We start from the raw sequence: 21,270 nt of genomic DNA, 5'->3' as shown, positions 1-21,270 counted from the left end.
GTGCCATTCCCCTCTCTTGGACTGGTTTTTGCTGGGGCCCATTCATCCTCAGGTGAGATGATCTTCAGACTCTCTTAATGATATGTTCTCTAATCCAGTTCATTATTTTGACTTCACCACTCTTCAAAATAAGCTACTTTACATCAATTTGCTTTTGAAATTTCCTGTTGATAATGGTAGTAGAGGAGATTATTTCAGTCTGTCTTACTGGAAATAGGAGATACTATTAGTGAGAAGATTTTCAGGATTCTAGTGAATGTCACCCTGGCTAATGACTGCTAAACTCTCAGTGCTCTTGAAGATAGCCGGAACAGTGATTTGCTGGAGCCTTTTCTTTGCTTCATTGTTTGGTTTTATTTCAGAAGACTGTATAAAATAAGACCTACTTTGCGGATAATGTCCAATAAAGAACTTCTCTGTATTGTCTCCCTGTAAAAATTTATAAAATGCTAAAATCTGCGCTGTCATGATTTGGAAGAGAAATATTTTGGAATAGAGAAAATTGAGCCAAATTTTGCCTGTACTTTCATTCTACAGATCTTTAATGCTTTGTGCCAGGTTCAAGGGAATTGGAAGCCTCAGGAGTATTTAGCCAACTGATTTCAACAGCTTTGTCTGTGAAGCAAAGACCTCAAAGTATTTTACTGATCCATCAAATCCCAATTTCAGTCTGACTGTTGAATGACTACTGTATCTGTTGGGGGACTAGGTTGGGGCTTTTTTCATGATTTCCGTTTTTCCCAAATGACCTTTTTTTTTTTTTTTTTCCTGTGTGAAATGGAAGGGTAAGCAAAACACAATTACACCTTTTCCCCATGTAATAAAGATATCAGTTGGAATAAAGTAAGTTCATTGCATATATTACAATCACAATAGCCCTGTGAACACATAATTCTAAGTTTGTTTTTAAATTAAAAAACATTGTTAATGAGAAAACTAATTTGATTGGTATTTTATTATTTTAAATTATTTAATTCATTCAGTTTAGATACAGAATAGCAAAATCATTGTATGCAGAAATCATTTTTATCTGCAAAGGAATTAGGTTTAGCTCTAGTTAAGTTAGACTTCAATAATATTTTCCCCATCTTTAAGTAATATTGCAATCCTTAGTAGTGTCTTTCATCCAGTAATCACAGAGCATTATATATGCCTTAAGAAGGTAAGGAAGAATCATTACAGATTAGTAAACTGAGATGGAAGGAACTTAAATGACTTGCTTGGAGTAGTGCAGTGATTTTACAGTACAGACGGTGTAACCCAGCAGCTCTGACCCACTGGGCTTCTTGTATCTAGCAAATCACTTTTAAAGGCCTTGGAAAGAATTCAGAGAAATCAAAATCCTCTTGAGGTGTGTTCTGGTTTTCTTGATTGAAAGAACTGTGAGGGAATAGACTTTGAACCTTATTGTCTTGTTAATCTTCTGAGTTTACTCATGTTTTCACATGCCATTCCTATACAAATTGAGAATGCTGCCAAGAGGTGAGTTGGTGCTTCTACAGAAACAGTTTAGGAAGCTTTGTTACTGTGCAGAGGGATTAGAAAACTCAGACTCTTTTACATCTGTTTATTTTCTCTTAGATGTCTAGGGATAGACCTGACTATGTAGAGAAGCACCCAAAAGAAGCTCTGTCTTCCCGGCCTTCATTGGCCAGATGGGAGATAGATAATAGTCATGGCTGTATTCTGCAAGAGCTGTGAATGCCCTACAGACTTGGGAAAAAAATTATAACTCGAGTTCCCTTAACTGCAGCCTTTCTAAAATACATGAGGTGTCCATGTTTCCTTTTATTCACTTTTATTCATCTTTTATTCACTTTTCTGTTCTACCTGTCTATGGATGAGAAATACAACTTACCTTCTGGTGCTGTTCCTCACCGAGGAAGCAAACCAAAGGCAGGAGAGTTGCTGTTACTTTGATCTCATTTTTTTTCCTTATATTTCCCTTACTGCTCTGCTTTCTCTTTAACTGTCATGATTGTCTTTTGCTTAATAGGAGATTTTTTGTTCACTCAGCTCCAAAATCCCATCAATAGACTAAAAGTTGGTGGTATCCTCTCTATAATTGGCTTGTAAGAACTCTCCAGCTCACAAAAATTACTCCTTTCTACAGTACAGTAGGGTGTAGAGAGAACAGCATTTTCCTAATGTGAGCAGTAAAGTGCTATTTGCACAATTTATTTGTATTTACTTTGTCTTATTTTATTTTTCACAATTGGGAGCGAAGGGAATTGTGTTGTAATTGGGCACTTAGATGAATCTAGCAGCTGGAAAACACTCAATTCAGAGTGAAATGGATAGTGTGTGTTCATAATTGCTTAAATAACGCATGTTTTAATGTAGGACTGTGTGTTGTACTCATTCCTTCATATGAAATATGAACTATGATAAGAAAAGTCAATATATCGGTGTTAATAGGGAATCTTTCCAAGACCTCCCTTTCAAGTGGATAAAAGAGTACAAATCTGGGATAGCCAAAGGTGACTACAAACAAATTGGCTAGTCCATTAGCATAGCTGTCCAGCTGCATCCTAGGCTCTGAGGCCACTCCAAAACCACAAGCCCGACCGCCTCAGAAGCCTGCCAAGGAGCCAGCTGCTGCTAATAAAGCAGACTCTACAACTTGGCATCTGGGGCCTGTGGTTCCCATCCAAAAGGAATTGTATGTGAAAAAATATTTGAAATTTGTCTTTTTAAGCAGTGTTTTGCTTTGGAAGGAAAATACTTTAGTCTAAGCTTGCAACTAGTGAAAAACTACCTAAGAGTACTTGGTTGCCATAAAAGAAGAATACTGTTCTTGTGTAAGGAGGTTGTATGTTGGAAGGAGGAGCGTTGTTCATTTAGTATCCGGGAGACTTCAGCATTTCTAGGTTACTTACTTAGAAAGACCAAGGTGTATCTCATTATTCATGCCTAGCTGTGTGCAGTTTCACAGGACACTTTGTTTCCGAGAATTGAACTGTAGGGTTTAAGCAGAAGGGTGCATTCCTGAGAATGGATAAGAATTAGCACATTAATTTTTCTCACTTTTAAATAATGAAAAAGGAGAAATTTCATTCATTTTTCAAAGATGAAAACAAATCCTATTAGCCATCCATGCTAAATTAATAAGCTGCTTGGAATGATCTACAAACCAGTTCATTCCCCACACGCTCTCCACTGAATAATGAAGCATGAGAATTGAAAAATGAGTTGGTTGCATTGGTTATGTGAAAAATTAATGGCAAAACCAGTTCTGAATTCCAGCTCTCTTTTGAAGTGAAACATTTAGATTTTGCTTATATATATATATATATTTTTTTTTTTTTTCTAGAGGTGCAGGTCCTGTGCTTGGTTGTGGTGGCAAAACCTCTTTTCCAGGCTTCTATAGCTGGTGTCATGGTGTTTCAAGCCAGTCTTGACAGTGGTGCTCCTTCTGGCTCTCGAGGCAGAGAAGTGCTTTGCCCCCAGCCATGGTGATGTCCAACATCAGAACAAGGCACAAATTTCCTGCTACCAGGTGTGCAGGTGGCTCCCCAGACAGTGCCCTACTTTGGCATCATCCAGGATCCTGTACCAAGTGGTCCATATCTGGGATCATCATTAGGTTGCCAGTCATTTCTTTCACTCGTTACTACTTGGAGATTACCAAACCAGATCCTTTGCTCATTTGGAGGCAAAGCACTTACTTCTGCCATCAGTCATCCACTCAGAAGCTCAGGAAACAAGAATTGGAAGCTTTCTTCTGACCTGCAGCTTTTAGTCTGGCAACCAGCCAGAAGATGTCATCAGCTTCAGTAGAGGCAATTTTGTAATCTTTCTGCAGATGGTATTTTGGGGTATTGGATATGCATGGAAATTACTATGGGCTGCTGTGGCTGAGATTTATTAGTGAAGAGGGTTTGGCATGTAGCAGTGTTTGCTGGGCTGAGAAGATCAGCATCCCCCAAAGTAGAGTGTGGCTGCCTCTCTGCCCACCCTTAGAGCATCTCCAAGGCTACTGCTGAGAACTCAGGCATCCATGTGCGCCTGTTGTCTGAGCAGCTCTTACTTGAGGGACAGCCTGTTGTATGGCCTCATTCTCTATATACTGAGGACTTGTTTTTCTTTTTTTAAATAGCTGTGGCCTCAAAATTGGTGTGACTGTAATTCGTGTTCACTTCTCCATCCCCTTTCAGCTGGTTGAGAGGGATAAAATGTCTTAAGCTTAAATTAGAATTAGGCCCCCAGTGTTTTCCTCTATGTGAGGATAAAGATCTTATAATAGAATGGAAATGGCTCTTTGTGTTTCAAAGGTAAATTTCCACTTTTTTTTTTTTCTTTTTTTTTTGCTTATTAGGTTGGTGTGAGAATAGGACATTTACTCATTATCCCCTGCTAAGACATATACAATAATAACAACAATTAATAATTAAAGTACATAGCACTTCATTGGCTTATGGGAAAATCTTTCAATGCTTTACATCATTTACGTGTGTTCAGTGTGCATGGTAATCTGGGTAATGGTGTATGGTAAAGCAGTAAGAATGTAACCTCAACCTCTGTTTGTCTTTTTATTTAACCTTAGCAATGCTCAAAATGTGCAAAATTACCATGGGATATTTCCTGAGCTCTTGATATATGAAAGCCCAACGTGTTATACACAGTCATGCTTGCTTTCTTCCATGGCCCTGCATTGCACAGAGATTTAAATATGCTTTTAGATAGAACATTATAATATGTAGATGCCTACATGTTTAATACAGGTTGATGTTGCCTGCAGTGTTATCCAACTGGCCCGTGGCCATGGCATGGAGCTGATTTCCAAGATGTGTCGCCAGTGCTGGGCTCAGTTGAGCTGGTTGCCTGTGCTGGTACTCAAGGCTGCTGCTTCAGCTCTCCGTTTCTGGGAATGACATTGAAGCTTGAGTGGGTGGGGATTACCCAGTCATAAAATGTATGTGCAGAGAAATATGATCCGTATGCATTAAATGCTTTTGATTGTCAGCAAAAGTATCTGTGCAGAGACTTGGGGAAGGGAGCTCATTGCCCTTTCTCTTTTACTGGAGATGAGAATGAATGTCATTACTTGATAGCATGGTGATCACAGTAAAAAAACAGTATTTTTTTTTAATGGCTCCTACTTGAGTCACATTACAACCAGGTGAGATTGCAGAGGAATTTTGATGTCTTTACACTTGGCACTACGTTCCTTCTCTCCTGGTTTAAATGGGAGAAACTGGGAAGAAGGAAGGAGGAGGCCAGGAGGAAAGGCATTGGTGAAAGTGTGGTGTTTCATTTCATTGAAATGTATGATCATCACCTGTCATTGATGCTCGCCTTATATTCTCCAACTTTTTTTTTTTTTTCTTTTTCCTTCCTCTAAATAAGGGACTAAATTAAGAGACGTGTTTGAAAGAGTTTAGAGCTACTAATTTAGAAACGTCCATCTACCAAGACTGATTTAGTGTGCATAATTATAAGCACTAAAGTAAAGCCACTGACATTAAAGGGGCAGTTGAATAGCGTGATCAGAATTACTCACAGACTTAAATATTTTCTCTGTTTAAGGCCTAAATGCAGAAAAAGCATATTAGAAGTCACTAAAGTGTCATTGCTGCTATAATTAAAATTGTAAATGTTTTGCTTTTATTAGTCCATTAGCATAACATGGTTAACTTATCATTGGTCCAACATTTACCTGCTGTTGTCACTACACATGAAGCTGGCAGAATGTGCTGATCAGGTTGTGGAAATGGGATTTTCTCCCCCTCAGCAGGCAGTTACATTCCTGGAGCTCTGACTCCAGTTCCCCTGGCTGCCCGTCTGGAGCTCGGTCCTCAGGATCCTCCAGTTCCTGCAAGTTCTTCCCTAGATTTCAGCTTTTCTGCACAGGTCACAGTAGTGACAGGATGGCCTCCTCCTTCACTTCTTTGTTCTCCTGGCAAGCACCCTGTGCTGTGAGTAAACACTCCAGCGGTCAGAGAGCCAGGGATGGTTGCAGCAATTGAAATTCCCCATTGTTGCCTCAGATCACAGATGTTTAGGTAATGTTTCTAGCATGTGGGTGTCTTTTTTCACAGCATGTATTTACCAGTGAGTTAGGGGAGAATACTGTTTTTCCCTGTGAGAATGCCTCCCTTCTTAAGCAATATTTCTCAGTTGCTGTGTGTGGTTTGTGGTTCTTCAGAAGTGGGTACGATTTTGAGAGCAGAAGGTCTTGGCCTGATTGTCTTTTCCAAACCCTGTTTCTCTATTGCGAAAGACATCCGTAACAACAGAGTGCTTTCAGGCTGCTTTGGAATTCTTTTCCTCTCTCAGACTAGCCAACCCTCTGCCACCTGACTGTGTGTGTACTGGGTGCTCCTCATGTTTAGAAAAGACTAACTTGGCTTCTGGCACCAACTTCTGTACCTTTGGCTTGATATTCTTATTTGTGTTTTAGCATACTCTTAGAGCAGATTGTGTTTAATTTCTTTCTTTAATGCTAGTTACTCCTTGAGTATCTGTCATTTCAGAGCTTTGTTTTGTGATCTAGCTACTTTAATTCCAAATTAAAAAGTATGGTAGAATAATGCATTTCATACCAATGGCTGAATCTAAAATGTTGGTTGGTTGTGTTTTGTATTTTGAAAGGCATTGCTGGCTGGGAGTGGGTAGGGGTGCCATAGGAGTGGGCAGTTGGAAGTGATCAGGGATAGCATGGTTCTGGATTGATCTAGGTAAAGCACACACTTCTGCTGTGCTATATTGCCTTTTCCAGTAACAGCCTTTTTGTTTTGCTCTGTTTCCAGCAGTCCTATGCACCAGCTCCCCACCCCATGGCTCCTCCCAGCCCCAGCACAAACAGCAGCAACAACAGCAGCAACAACAGCAGCGGAGAGCAGTTGAGTAAAACCAACCTGTACATTCGAGGCCTTCCTCCCGGCACCACCGACCAGGACCTTATCAAGCTGTGCCAGCCGTAAGTGCCCTTAAAATACTCAGTGTCTTTCTGCAGGAAGATGTCAGAGCTGGCCTTCCTGCTTACACTTGTGTGGCCCCTAAAAGGGATCAGAAGCCTCCTGCACTTGAAGGTTGACTGGTTTTCCTTTAATCTGAATGGCTAATTAATGCCTGCTAAAAACCTCCAGGTAACGAGTTTAGGGGTAGAGAGGTGAGGGCCTTCACATTGACTTGTGTTTGCTCTAGTCTGGTTGATTTTTTATGTTAAAAGGAGAAATTGCATGGCAGGAAAACCTCCCTAATGACAAATTTTATAGTTATAATGATCTGTGAGTCTCAACCCGGTGCACAACACAACATGGGTGTTTCTCCCTCAACCATTTATCACATTTTATGATTGCTGTGTCACACGTTGCTGGGCTCAAAGATTGAGAAGTATGAAACCCACTGAAGGTGGCCTTGTAGCCATGTAATTAACATCTAATTAACTACAGTGCCACTGAAAAATGATGCTGTAGAAAGTGGCACCTTCTACCTCCCTGTTCATCTTGAGAGTCCTGTTTGCAGACTGTACTGATAAAGATTGGTTTTATCGTGGTTTATTTCTGCTGAAACCAAAGAGGTGGCATAAAGGAGCTCTTTGCTCCTCATGCATCATCAAAAGAACTACTTCCTAAAACCTTGCACTCTTCTACCCTTCTTCTCTTGACTAAATGTAGTGGGCAATCTGAAATGACAACCTGATTAGAATTCCAAAGTCTTGATTATTATTGATGACATGTGGGAGGTGAATAATCCAGTTTAAGATTCCAGCCAGAGATCACCATGGTAGAATTAAACATAACACTTTTTTTTTTTTTTTGCATTGAAATAAGCACAAGGAGAAATTTGAAAAATAAAAATCCATTCTTATTACGATGCAGAACTGCAGTGCTTTTGCCATAAAGTCATCTATTCCAAAAGACAACATCATCTCTGTCTTTTGTCATCAAAAATCCGCCTTTCAAATGGGTATCAATAAATGAAATTTGGTAAAGTAAGGAACAATCTGGGGCTGATCTACAGACCTTAATCCAAATGACTGTTGTTTTGAAGCTGGCAATAGGAGTGACCATTTACAGGGTTTTTACAATGTTATGATGTTATGCCTTTCCTGATTTTGATCAAAAATCCCGGAAGGCTTCCCTGAGTACACTTTAGGTGGGCATGACTGGCCAACCGGAGCTAGTAGTCTTACTGAAGTGATATCTAGACTTGAGTAAAATTATGTGAGCTTGAAACTCATCCCTGTGACTTTCTGCTATTAAAGCTTCTGTGGGTAGAACTGACTCAGTGTTCACAGTACAGTGTGCCGGTGATGTTTCATATTTCATGCAAGCTGAAATGTGAGTGTACTTATCTGACATTTGTACAAACTACATTCATTGACACTTTCCACATGTGACAGTCACGGATAATCCCAGTTCAAGGGCCAGATCCTCAGTAGGTACAAATTGACTGTAGTCTGCTGACGTTCAAAAAGCTGTTTTGCGACACATCTTCTTGCAGTCTGACCCTTCTCCAGTTCACATCAATGCTTTCAGCTGATCAGGACTGAGCTAACTATTCCTAAAGGAGTCTCACAGCTTTGGTGCTTCAGTGCTGCCGTCATGGTGTGAGGCTGTGGTGTGAGCAGTGATACTTGAATCATGAAGTTCAGAGAGTGTGTCCCTACCCCTTGTCTGCTTATGGGAAGTGCACATCAAGTATCTGAGAGCTTCCTTTTAGCGCTGTGGCAAAATTTTTAATGTGCTCCACTAAACTTAATCTTGATATAAGATTAGAGGGCTTTGTCTTGCTGTCATGGGGTTCCTGTGTGAACAGATGCTCTTTTAGAAAAATGCTGACACGCATTTTGCTGATTTTTCTATCCTTTGGCTGAATGTCAGTGAGGAGAAACCAGATAATTCTTTTGACTTTTTTTTTTTTCAGAAAATTAAAAGAATTTATCAAAGCAGAAGAGAAAGACAACATAGGGAAACGTAAACATTTCAAAATACAAGAATTTGTACTGGCTGCTGTGGTGGTGCATTCCCCTCTGCCTCCTTTCCAGGCTGCAGTGTGATCTGAGAAGTACTTAAATCTGTCTTTTGCTCATACCCTTGTCAGTGATTTTTTAAGCAATCTCAGACACTCTTGCTCATGACAGCAGTGTGTAGATTTTAAGTAATGTATTGCAAGGTATTTTCTTTACCTTTTCAGGTGGTTACACAGTAAAGGTAGATAAAGATCCAAAGCCAAAGGTCTCTTCACCTGTCCCCACTCCCAGAAAAACCCTCAAACCCAACCCTTCTCCCCAAAAACCCCACTAAAACCAAACCAAACAGTCTGCTACTATATGAATAAAAAGGATTTTTCTCCTCAGAAATGTTGTTCTCTGTAGACCTCTCTTGTAGCTGGGGCTTCACCAGGCATTAAACTCTTCATGTGGACAGGTATTTAGAAATGAGCAGAAGGTGCTGGCTCCTAGACTTCCAGCATAGCCTAATATTAGCATCATTTGCTGCAAGATGTGAAGTGAAAACCTTAATTCCAATCCATAAACCATATTATTATTTTGTAGTGCAATATTTCTGGAGAGCTGTTTTTAAGGGAAGTATTCACCAAAGCTGGCTTACGTCCAGCACACTGGTTCCCATAGGCTAGCTGCCAGTGCCTAAAATGAGCCCTTCCGAACCCATTTCCTCTGCTCTAGCATGGGACAAGGCTGCTAGCAGTACAGCTATCACTTCTAATGTCTCACATTTGGCAGGCTGAGGAATAATGTTCTAAACCCACAATATTTCTCTTTCAGAAGTACAGGAAATGCTGGAAACACTTATCTTTATGCACATTACCATATCCCATCCTATTTTCAGGTTTAGTCCCGTAAGGAGGCCACCCTTCAAGTCACGTGTAAAGTTTTTCATTTAATTGTGTTTTGTGAGGTGGGTTAAGGAAGAGAAATCCTTTAATCAGAATTGTTTGATGAAGTATGGGGCTGTTTTGATGAATCCTGCCTGCTTTTCTGTCTTTCTGCTGCATGTTTTTGTTGGTGTGCATTGCACACTAAACAGAAAACAGCAGACTGGAGTACCATTGATGCTTGAAGTGCGGAGTCCATTACACGTGATGTGAGACATTTCTGACAAATGTTCTGACACTATCAAACCTTTTATCAATTTGAGAGTAACCTTGTCACAGTAATCTGTCAAACTGTTCACATAACTAAAGGAAAACAAGTCATCATAGGCTGTACAGTAGCTGAGTAAAAGAAAAAAAATTGCTACTGGAAGATTTTTCTTTTTGTGTGGTTCTGATCCTCAGTAGTTGGTTTAACATGTGTCCAGCAGAATTTCATCAAATTCACTTTTGCAGCAGGGAGCTGTTAGTTTGCACTGTATCATTTGGGACTCTATACTATAACTCTTTCAAAAGTTATATCAAAAAAGAGTAAAAGTGTTAAAGCAAGCAAAAATCTGTTGTTCTTTTGTGTATGCATCAAATCTCCTGGATTTTCATAAATGCTGAGTAAAGGAATGTCCAAAAATGGACCTTGGCCTCTCTTAACCTTTTCTGAGGGTCTTAAAAAAAGAGGCTTTTTACCTATCTGTGATTATATTGATCATCAGAACTTAATAGTCTAAAATTTAAATGCTTACATATTTCATAAAGATAATAGTAAGTATCACATAGTTATCATTTATTTCTTGGGGGTACACACTCTCTGCTGGTGCAGTGGTATACGCCATTGTATGTGTATCTGTCCAGTCAGAATATGCTTTTCATCAAAAGGAAAAGATAATCAGCCTTAAAATGTAACATTATAGACGGGGAAAATTTGTATGTTGTGTCATTATACAAGCAAAATATAAATTATTATCTTTGAAATATTCATAATCTGTCACTTTAATTTTCATGATTGTCTTATATTTCACCCAGAAGAATTCCAAGCTCTTCTTAAAAACATGCACAGATGAATTAGTGCCTTATTGTTATACTAGACACATCTTATTCTTCCTAACTGCATCCTGGTGAAGATAAGTTGTAAGAAATCTCATGCACAGACTAAACATCTGAGCTTTATGATTTTAAAACGTATTTCGTTTAAAGAAGTCAGTTGCTTCTCAAGATTTTGGTGTTTCTGTTTGTTCTTACATTTTTGCACCAAAGATTTAGGCCCAAAATGTTTTAAAAGATAAAATGAGCTTTTTCATAAGAAAAAGAAAATTTGGGAAAAGAGTTATTTTATATCTCTTCCTCCCCTTGCAAATAATTTCGAAAAGTTTGCTTAAAACTCCAGCATTTGGCTAAAACCTAAGCGTTCTGCATTGCACAGTTAAGACATTGACATGTATTCAAAAGATAATCTCTGTCTATCTTGATTCAGTCAACTTGACTTCTTTGTGTTCCAGGGTAAAATTAAAGGGCCTATTTAATTAATTCAAATAATAACAGCAACAAAAATATCTAAACCTAAAGAGAGTTAGTCTGTATGCTTCTCTTGAGGAAGATGGGACAGAATTCTCCGAGGCTTTCCAGGTATGGGAAATCCCTGCTGCATAATGATTTCCATGACTGTTGCTTTCTTTAAACAACTTCTAGATTGATACTTTTGAGCAGATTATTCAATGTTTTGGGATTGTTTTGGGTTAGTGGTGTTGGTGGGGGGTTTTTTGTTTGTTTGTTTGTTTTTGGGTTTTTTTCTTCCAATTTCTCTTTTGTCTGAAGATATCCTGATTGACTCCTTGACAATTCATCAAGTGTGAGATTTGAGCCTGTCGTTTAATTTTGAATGTCCTTGGTTTTGTCTTGTGGAACGTCTGAGTAAATATTCAGGCTGTCACTGTTTAGGTTCTACTAAAGGGTTAGTCCCAAGGCTAATGTGACTGAGGTTATCAATTGAAAAGTCACACATTAATTTACTTAAATTCTAGACTATTTTTGAGATGAACTGTGTGCATTCCTTTTGCCCTCACAGAAAAAGGTTGAGTTTGTTGAGTTTTCAGAGGGGTTCAAGGTGCCTTTCAGGATAGGTTGTCTTGTTAATAGCCACAACAAGTGCAGTATTTCCATTAGATCAAGCCTTATAGCAAGTTCATTATGGTCATTTCTGCCATGTGTTAAGGCAGCAAGAATTATACATTCCTGACTATTTTAATTTTATTTTGTTTAAATAACAAGACAATATTATATTATAATATATTATATGAAAACTGATTAAATGAAGGTGTGGGAAAGAAAATTCCCTTCCTTTCCTGTTTCTTACTGCATTAAAAAGTTAATTTAAAATGACTACTGTGAACTATAGATAAAATAAAGGTTAACCATGATACAATTGCCATAGTGAGCTCAGGACCAAAAAGACCACAACAATCTCTGCAGCAAATCTGTTCCACAATGAAGTCAGACAGAATTTGTACTCAGTGTAAACTGATATTCTCATCCCGACCTTGGTGAAAACAAAACCCAAACTGTCTGAGACTTACGGAGTATTAGGCTGTGTCTGCTCCTCAATTTTTAAGAAGTAATCTTTGGAGTGGTAAAGGAATTTACTGCATTCTGTAACATTCTGTGTGTTAAATCAATGTGCACTCTGTCTTCCATATTAATTCAAACAGAACCACAACCTCCGTCTGTCCTGTAATTAATATCAGCTGACACCATTGCTCTGTGATATAGCAGAGACCGAGAGGGCATGATGGTGAGAGAACTCATTCAGTGGGATTAGCTCATATAGGAACCATGTGGCATCACAGGGAATAGTTCCTGCTTAAAATCTTGGTGGATATTTTGGTTCAGTGTATCCTGGTAATATGAGAATTGGGAACAGCTATGAGATCTTCTGAAGAGATCAGTCTTCATGGGAGCTAAAGAAATGCCCACACTTGAGGGGAAAAAAAGAAAAAACAACTTCCCCTCTCCCTTCCCGTGGATTTTCTTTGTTATTCCAAGTAAAATGAGGAAAGCAAGGTCCTAAGAAGGGTGTATTGCTGGACCAAGCACCCTGCTGGACTAATGTGCTGATAGAAAGCAAGGAGGGAACTACATGAGTACATTCCTCTCATTTGTTAATGTTTGTGTTTTCAGACCAGAGAAAAGCACAGTGATGGGTTAAATTGGAGAAATCTGTATTCTTCTCAAGTTCTTTATATCATGGACTTTTCCTAAAAGTTTATTGAGGCAGGCAGGATGGGGAAGGAAGGTTAATTTTTTTTAAGTCAAAATGCTTTTGATCATCAGTCAAGTGGTGAATGCTAAGGATGCATAAAGTAGGCATAAAAGCAGAGAAACCTGATGCTCTGGACATGATTTGTTAATTTTTGCACTGAAGACTTCTTTATAGTGATGGTGCTTATCAATGCTATGGGGAACATCGTGGGGTTACTCTCTAGGTCTGAAATGATGCAATGCAGTGACCTTGTATTTCCTTTGAACCGCATCTTTGTTTCCGAAATCAGTTGCTTTGCAGTTTTGCAGTCAGTTATATTTTTGCAGTGTGTAAATATGGGCATGGATGTGTACAGGTTTTTTTCTCCCTCACCTAAAATAGGTGAAAAATTATTTGAACGTTCATGCCCATTGAAATAATCCCCAAATGTCTTCCATTGTTAGAAACAAACATTTAAGCTGCCTCAGTAGGCAATGAACCAATCCTCTTCTTACCTTGTCTCTTCCATCAGGGAGAACAAAACTTTAGTTCAGCAAATGCCCACAGCACTACAGAAAGCTCCATCTGGGATGTGAACATTCCCATTGTCAGGAAGAAAGGCAGAAAAATAATCTGTGTAACGTAATAAATGAGCACCTGCACTCTTCTCTGTTTTGAATGTGCCTGTCTTTTCACTGAAGTGTGACAGAGTGTCAGTGAGAGTTCCTCATCTCCTTTCAAGTTGGATGAACCTGATTTAATGGAAGATATGGGAGGAGGCAGCATTTTCAGACACTGCTGCTTGAAAATATTTCTTCTGATGAATTTTAATTAAAATCTTTGTAGAATAAAAAAGAAAGAAAGAGAAAAAAACCCCACAACTAAGAAGAGAACGCAGAAATATTATGTTTTCTCTAGCGGTGTGAAGGGCATGACCATAACAGCCACTTGTTTTTTTTACTGTGCAGGAGGGGTGTTGAGATAAGTGGGCAACATAATTAATGAGCTTTTTCTAACCTGTTCTGAAATGCATGAGTCCAATTTTTTCTTGTCCTCTTCCTTTCTCCACTTCTCTAGCATATTTTTTGTGCAGCCAGTCAACCATGGCATCACCATCCATTCATGAGGCTACTGAGATAGCCATTTGAGTCTGAAAATGCTCATGGCCAGAATCTGTCCAAAGGACAGACATGCTCTCCACCATGTAAGTCTGTGAGACTTGCATTTTTGTAATGTGGATGTTCCCTGTGGAAGGGCTTTCATAATCATGGATCTCTTGACAGTCTGAATTTTTCAGCCCCTTATTGTGTCTTGTAAAACTCTGATGCTTGGTTTCTGTTTACCAGTGAGGGGGCTGGCTGAAATGCTGTTGGTTTGATAAAGGTTGCTTCACTGTTGTCCTTTAAGTCATAGTGGGGTTTTTTTAAGTGGCAATGCAAGTTCTGGTTATCTTTATTTCTTCTGTTTTGAAGCTTATCCATGTGTTTTAGATTTGTCTGCAGTTTTGGTGTTTGTTCTCCTAAATTCCATGGTGTCAGTTTCAGTGTGTCTTTCTGATCTCATATCCTTTGAGAGCTGATGGCAGCAGTGGGAGAGCAGAGCCAGTTGCTGACTTACATGTGCAGAGAATGGAGACGGAAGTTCTGTGACTGGCATGTGGTTTATACTCCTTAGGAGTCACCAGCTTTTGAGAGGAGATGGAGACATGCTGTTCATGTTCTGACATTTGTGTAGCAGAAATGTTTCTGTAACCTTTTCCTTGAAGGTATGACGCAGATAATGTTCTGCTGTGTTTGAGAACTACATTGTCCTAAAGCTTTGCTGAAGGAAAACAATGCCAGCTATGCTTAACGCCCCCCCTCCCCAAACCAAGAATAACCTGGGCACTGCTTCCAGCTAATGGCAGAAACCTTAGTGCATGCCTGCAATTTCCGTGCAAGGGGAAGTGGCAGGCCAACTTTGGTGACAAAGCTATTGAATATTATCAGCACGAAAACAAAAATGTCATTGTGTTCAGCCGCTAGACTTTCTCATACCATTCCAAGCAAGCATCGACAAGAGCTCTGTGCTGTGTAGCATGCAATGTTCTTCATTCCAAGTATTTAGTAACTTCCCAGAATTATTTGTGTGACAAGTGTTTCTACTAGATTTGTGTTAAAGACTGCAAAGGCTTTAATTTTTTTAAAGATGTTCACTAGAGAAGGAATTTCTTAGAGTCGTTGCAACTACGTCAGAGGTTTTCCTATTAGCCTCGTTATAAACAGAGACCGGAACGATGGAATGTTTTCAGCCTAATTTTTAAAAGATGTTGAACCGACAGAGATCTAAAAAGGTTTTCTTAGTCTTGGGCATGTGTTTTCTGTGTCCCCATCATGAGCTCTAGGGAATGTGGAGACCTCTAGATTCTGGTTCTCGTGTAAGGTATCTAGCCACAGTTCTTAAGGGAAACCCTAAATAAAACAATAGCAATGCAGAATTATAGGACCTAGCCTGAAATAGGATTTCTGCCAACAGACACCCAAGTCCACGGAAGCTTCATAGAAGCACAGCAGTCTGTTCAAATAGCAGTTATTGAAGGATCGCAGCCATGTTATTGTTTCAGTGTAATACAGGTAATAAGTGAAGCATTTATGGCTATTACTGCCTGGTGATCACATAAAAAACCAAAACAAAAACAAAAAAAAACACCAAACCAAACCAAAACAAAAAAAAAAACCAAACAAAAAACCAGACATGCTTTCCTTACTTCAGCTTCCCAGTTCAGCATTTCCATATTCTCCTGGGGTTATAATCCAATTATGAAACTTCAATTATTTTCTGTAATTCATTGATTCAAGAAGAACATTAACTTTTTAGCTTCTTTACAGTCGGGAACTAATAATTAAAAGGGATAAAATTATTCACAAAGTCATAGAATTTAAGATCCAGAAGAGATCAAGGGACGGTCTACCATAATTTTCTGGTTTATTCAGATCTTTAAATTTTCCTTCTTTGTTCCTGGACGAAACATAGAAATTTATTTTGGTGTAAAGAATGTGTTCCAGGAAAGCACCCACTCTGGAACTGAAGATATGAAAACAACAGCAAACCTACCACTGTTGCTAAGAGTTTGTTCCTGTTAACCATGTTCCCTGGTACAGAATTTCTAACCCACTTGCAAATCAAGTTTCTGGTCTTAATTTTTCATTGTTTGTTCTTGGTGTAATGAGATTAAGGATCTCTCTGATTGTCTTGCTCCATTCTTCTCCCAGGTGCACTTATGCAGTCACTTCGCAGATCTTTTCCTTTAAAAATCCAAATAGATGGAGCAGTTTAAGTATCTAATTGTAAGACAGTTTTCTCCAGCCTTCAGATAATTTCATCAAGGACTGCAGGCATCATTTAAATGTTTTTAAAACTAATTATTTCATGTTTATGGACATTTGTTATTATACTTAGTTTATGTATGTTTGTATGTGTCCTTAAGTGGATGAAATGTATTACTGGAACATCTGTTATCTAAGCAAGAGAAATGATACTCAAAAGCTGCTGTAGTGTCCTAGTGGGAGTGTCAGGAGGTGCCACATGCGCACTGTGAGATCACAGAAGACTGGTGCCAGCATTATGTCAGAAGCAGAAGCTCATCTCTAAACCTCTGAGGTTTTGATTACCTTTGATTTAAAGTCATGTGTCTGTCCATCCTCAGCTGTGAGCAACAAAACCCCATAGAATGAGAAAACTGCAGCATCCTCGAAGCTTTACTTTTAAAAGTAAGGAATTTGGATCAGAGCCATACCTAAAGATTTCTGTACTCACTTTTAATGTATCAAGTCTCCTCTGCGTTACTTAAATCAGCATCAAATTTAGAATTGCCAATTAAATGGACTATGGCTAGGAAGTTTTTAAAAAATCATAATAATTTAGCCTAAATATTTCAATAGAAAGTTGAAGAAGTGCCTTATAACAAATAAATTCCTATCACTTATATGAACATACAGCCAGTTCAAGGACCTGAAGGATTTATATAGGACGATCTCATGACTCAGAATAAAATGAAGTCAAGGCAAGTGCTTCTAGATGGAAAGGAAAAATGATGCCTAAGGTGGAAAAAATGGAAAATTACCAAGTCTTTGGTGGGTTTAAATGAAAGCAGGGAGCTATGCTCATGCCATGATTTTGGTGATTGCCTAACATAAGAATTGGACTGCAGACATAACTGTTAGGAGGTCTTATAGATGTGGGAGGCAGGTTGTAATGATACAGTTGTTAAATGCTATCAGCATTTTCAGGAACTGTAGTTGTTCCATCTCTATTTTCATGGAGTGGTAGGAAAAAACTGTGGGTTTTTTTAACATGGGATTTGCAAGTATTAGTTTTTAATAGATTCCTGTGTTTGTTTGTTGGTTCTTACTGAACTTAGATACAGAGAAACAAGAATTTCTCTCAATCACAAGACCACATTTCTTGTCCCTCTTGTGTCCCTGCCATGCTATTCCCATGGTCCATGGACATGGGGCTGCTGTTAGTTCAGTGCTAGCAGCTGAATGGTCAAGTGTAGTTCTGTAGGCAGCATACAGGCATTTTGTGGTGAGGAAGAGGTGGATTAGAGAGGCAGGAAGTATAACTACAGCTCATTGCAACTGTTTGGATGATGTTGTCTGTCAGTGTGTAGTGAGCCAACCATGTGGAACAAATGCAAACTCCACATTCTCCCTCATTCTTTTTTCCATGGCTCCTCATGTCCCTCTTTCTTCTCTAATGCAATCCTTCTCTAAAGAGGGATGTGTCTGCAGAGTAGTCAGACTCATAATTTGCTTAGTAGGTGCTGGTTAGCAGTGCAAGGGTATTGATGAGAAACTCATGTTAAATCTCCTTTTGGAGACTGCCATGGAGCTTTTACAATCCACGTACGTGTGGCGTTGTAATCTCTCCACAAAGACTTCAGAAAGGGATTTTTAAAGCACTGTGCCCCTAGTTAGCAGCAGTCCCCAGTGTGTGAGGCGTGCTCTCAGTGGACAGTTTAGCGGCCCTCTGTTGCACCTGGAGCCGAAAGGTCACCAAGTAAATACATCTCCATCTTTTCAACCTACCAAGTCACGGCAGCATTGTGTAGGACTCGGGATGTTGAGCCTGAGAGAGAGCTGTCATCATCTCAGCAGACTTTCAGGCCTGGAGACCTTTCTTGGCTGAGGGATACGCTGCAGCAGGCTGCCTGGTGGGGACATCGAGGCAGATTGGACGTGCTGAGGGCTCTTGGGATTCAGGCTGTGCGCCAGCAGTAAAGTGCTTATCCCCTCCTAACGAGGTAGCCCTCCAGTCCTGCTATCAGGAAGGCTTCAGCTGCTCTGCTTAATGGTATTTAGTAACAGTACGAGCAGTAAAGCATGCTCTCCTGTTACACAGAAATCCACTAATGCTGGCATCAGGAGTGGTGAGTAATTCAATCACACCCACAGACATGACACTGACGTAACATTAAAGGGCTGCGTAGACCAGGAAAAGACAAGAAATTATGGAGTTCAGGCTTGAAACTTTATCCTTAACTCACCCATATGGTGTCGAGGTATTTGGAAATTTCCACAGAGCGTGTGATTTTATGGGACCTACAGTGGGGTGTATTGTCCTGTTTGTATGCAGAGGATTTCCGTGGTTAATATCAGCCAGCATTATTAAGAGTTATGTAAAGAAATCATGGCACAACATACAAAGCGTAGCTGGACAATGTGAGATTTAAATATGAACGTCTTGGTTTGGGCAGATCCCCACCCCAGCTTTTCTGAAGTGCTGCATCAAGCATTCACTGTGTTGACATTTTGCAGATCAAGCTGCAGTTTAGTTGCTAAGGCCCTCTTCCAGTTTCAGAACTAATTTTTAGTTGGGTTTTTTTCTCATCACAGTCAAAAGTTTTTTTTTTTTTTTTAATTTATCGTTTAATTTAAAGACACTGCTCCTGTGTACTTAATGTAAATTCACTGAAACCAAGTTGAATACTGAACAGAACCCACAAAAGCCAGCTCTATATTCATCTTGAGGCTTTATGAATATTTTTCCTTATTTTTTTGGTCCTGCTGAAACTAGTAATGTGGCTTGTGACTTCGAGCCCTCCATTGTACCTCCCTGTAGCAGCAGGGACAAAGGGAAGTTCTTGCAGGAGCCCCATGGGTCAAAGAGGAGATAGGGAGTCAGTTTAGAGTCTATCCACAAGATGTTTATAGAAAAGGCTTTAGCAGTTTTGTGAGTACAGTCATTTTGTTTTACCCATTGGCATCAGAGACACCAGGAGTTAAGGGGAGAATTGTCTGTCGCTCCAAGGATGGGACGTCGCCGCAGTCAGATGTGAGATGGCAGATCTCCCAGGAATGGTGAAGCCAGCAGGTACACTACTTGCAAAACAGCTAAAATGGCAAGAAGTGCAGCACCCAGGTATTTTCTCACATCTTCAGGCAGGCTGTGCAAGGTGTGCTGAAATGCACTCTGCCCTTGGATGCCAGTCCCCAAGTAAAACCTGTACAAGTCCAAGTGACGTCTGATTAGGGTTTGTTCCAGTGTGGGGGAAAAAGGGAACTGCCTCCTCTGGGAGGGAGGAAACTATATAATGGTTCTTACCTGGGAGAGATTAAAAAAAAAAAATCGATCTAATGCAGTGGAGTAAAGACTGACAGAAACCAGCAAGAATCATTTTATTCTTGTAATAGCTCATTTGGGGATTTTGTATGGTGTTTTCTGGGGACGATGAACTCTTGGTATGGTTGAGCTCTGAGGCTGTTACAGTTTTTTCCCATTTGCTTTCTGTGCTAAGGAGCTGGGGAGGAGTGCCACCGTGTCTGTCTGTCTCTGTGGTGAACAGGATGGTCATTAATGACCATGCATAGAACAGTAGGATGGCTGTATCCTAGGGGAAATCAATTTTCTGCAGAGAGCCAGGCTTGTAAAGAGTAGAAAATTTCCACTGAAGGGGAGGAGGGGAAAGTGAGACAAAATTGGCAGAGCAGGGATTAAAAAATACAAAGGCTTCAAAAGTAAGGGAAGACTCAAAAGGCTTTCTGTTCAAGGTGGCTGCTTTTTTTTATGTCAAAATTGAGGAGGTCTTGATACTAATCTTAGAGGTGGGGGAGAAATCAGCCTTTGGGAGAAGGTCAGGGATGGGGGACATTGGGAGGTTGGGGAGAAAACTGCCTGAAGTTTAAACAAATGATGATTCTTTTTTGAAGTGCATTTTCTTTAGATGGAGAACAAACATGCAGAACTGAGTCAGTAGTGTGCCTTTCACATTCAAGGTGCAATTCCTGAAGGAGCCTCTATTGAAGATGCTTCTGGGTTTTAGAGCCATGCAGTGAAACCTGGCACCAGTTCAAAGCTAGCTGAGGTAGCTCCATGTTCTCCTGCAAAACTGGCATGATTGCGGTGTGGATGGGTTCTTGTGTTTCTCACCACGTGCCGGTGCAGTTTGGAATTCAGACTAGGGCCTGAATTTTCCTGCCATTCTCCACTCTTATGTTTTGGTGTCTCTTCTCTGAATCAGTTTCACTGTGACATTGAGTGTCCCTCTCAACTCTGGGCGGCCCTGAGGCTAGGAAATTCTCCCCCCTCTCCACTGTAATAGTTTGCTTCACTCTCACTTCTGCAGATTTCCTTCTAATCCAACCTTGCTGTTCCCTTTGCAGAGCTGGAGAAAGTTTTTTCAAGCTCTGATATGAGAGCAAATTGACAGCATCCTAGAGAAAAAAAAAAGCTATTTCACAGGGGAGATAAGGGAACTAAGATGCAACTGGTGTTAAATATCATCATGCAGATAACAGCATTAATAAGAGTATATTTTCTTAGACTTTTTAAAGTATGTTTGTGTATCTTAAAAATGTAAGCAGACATAAACCTTTGCATCTCAAACAAGAGGATGATTCTTTTCTGACTCTGCTCAATATTAAAGCCTAAACCAGAGATAAGATAACATACCATAAACATGGAAGCTTGAACAAAGAAACTGTTCTCCTGAGGATGTGGGAATCAAAAGAGAAACTGAAATTTGAACATAGGAAATTGTCTTCTAAAATGGAATGTTGCATGTAGAGTAACATTTATTGGCTCTCAGAAATTGCAAAACAGGACAAATCCACAGGTTTTTCTCTTGATCTCTGTGGTCTCTGGAGCAAGCCCAAGTAAAGCAAAGGGCAAAGGCAAATGTGAAATGAGTAGCTAGAGCAGACCTTTTCTTTTGCCTT

At 39.7% G+C, this 21,270-nt stretch overlaps 1 protein-coding gene across 5 annotated transcripts in view; it reads left to right on the top strand.

Annotated features, from left to right (window-relative positions):
- The window catches only part of RBMS3 (RNA binding motif single stranded interacting protein 3), a 703,903-nt gene that overhangs the window by 346,403 nt on the left and 336,230 nt on the right, over window positions 1-21,270 (top strand). For all 5 annotated transcript variants that reach the window (XM_066194111.1, XM_066194121.1, XM_066194148.1 and 2 more), the window contains one exon: window positions 6,753-6,922. In XM_066194111.1, the coding sequence (XP_066050208.1) occupies window positions 6,753-6,922 (170 nt within the window). The remainder of the gene's footprint in view (window positions 1-6,752; window positions 6,923-21,270) is intronic.

Source organism: Chamaea fasciata, unplaced genomic scaffold (genome assembly GCF_029207755.1).
Source record: "Chamaea fasciata isolate MVZ Bird 193981 ecotype frontalis unplaced genomic scaffold, bChaFas1.0.hap1 SCAF_1, whole genome shotgun sequence".
NCBI classification, from domain to species: domain Eukaryota; kingdom Metazoa; phylum Chordata; class Aves; order Passeriformes; family Sylviidae; genus Chamaea; species Chamaea fasciata.
The sequence above is the reverse complement of the archived record's forward strand: the minus strand, read 5'-3'. Positions and strand labels throughout refer to the sequence as shown.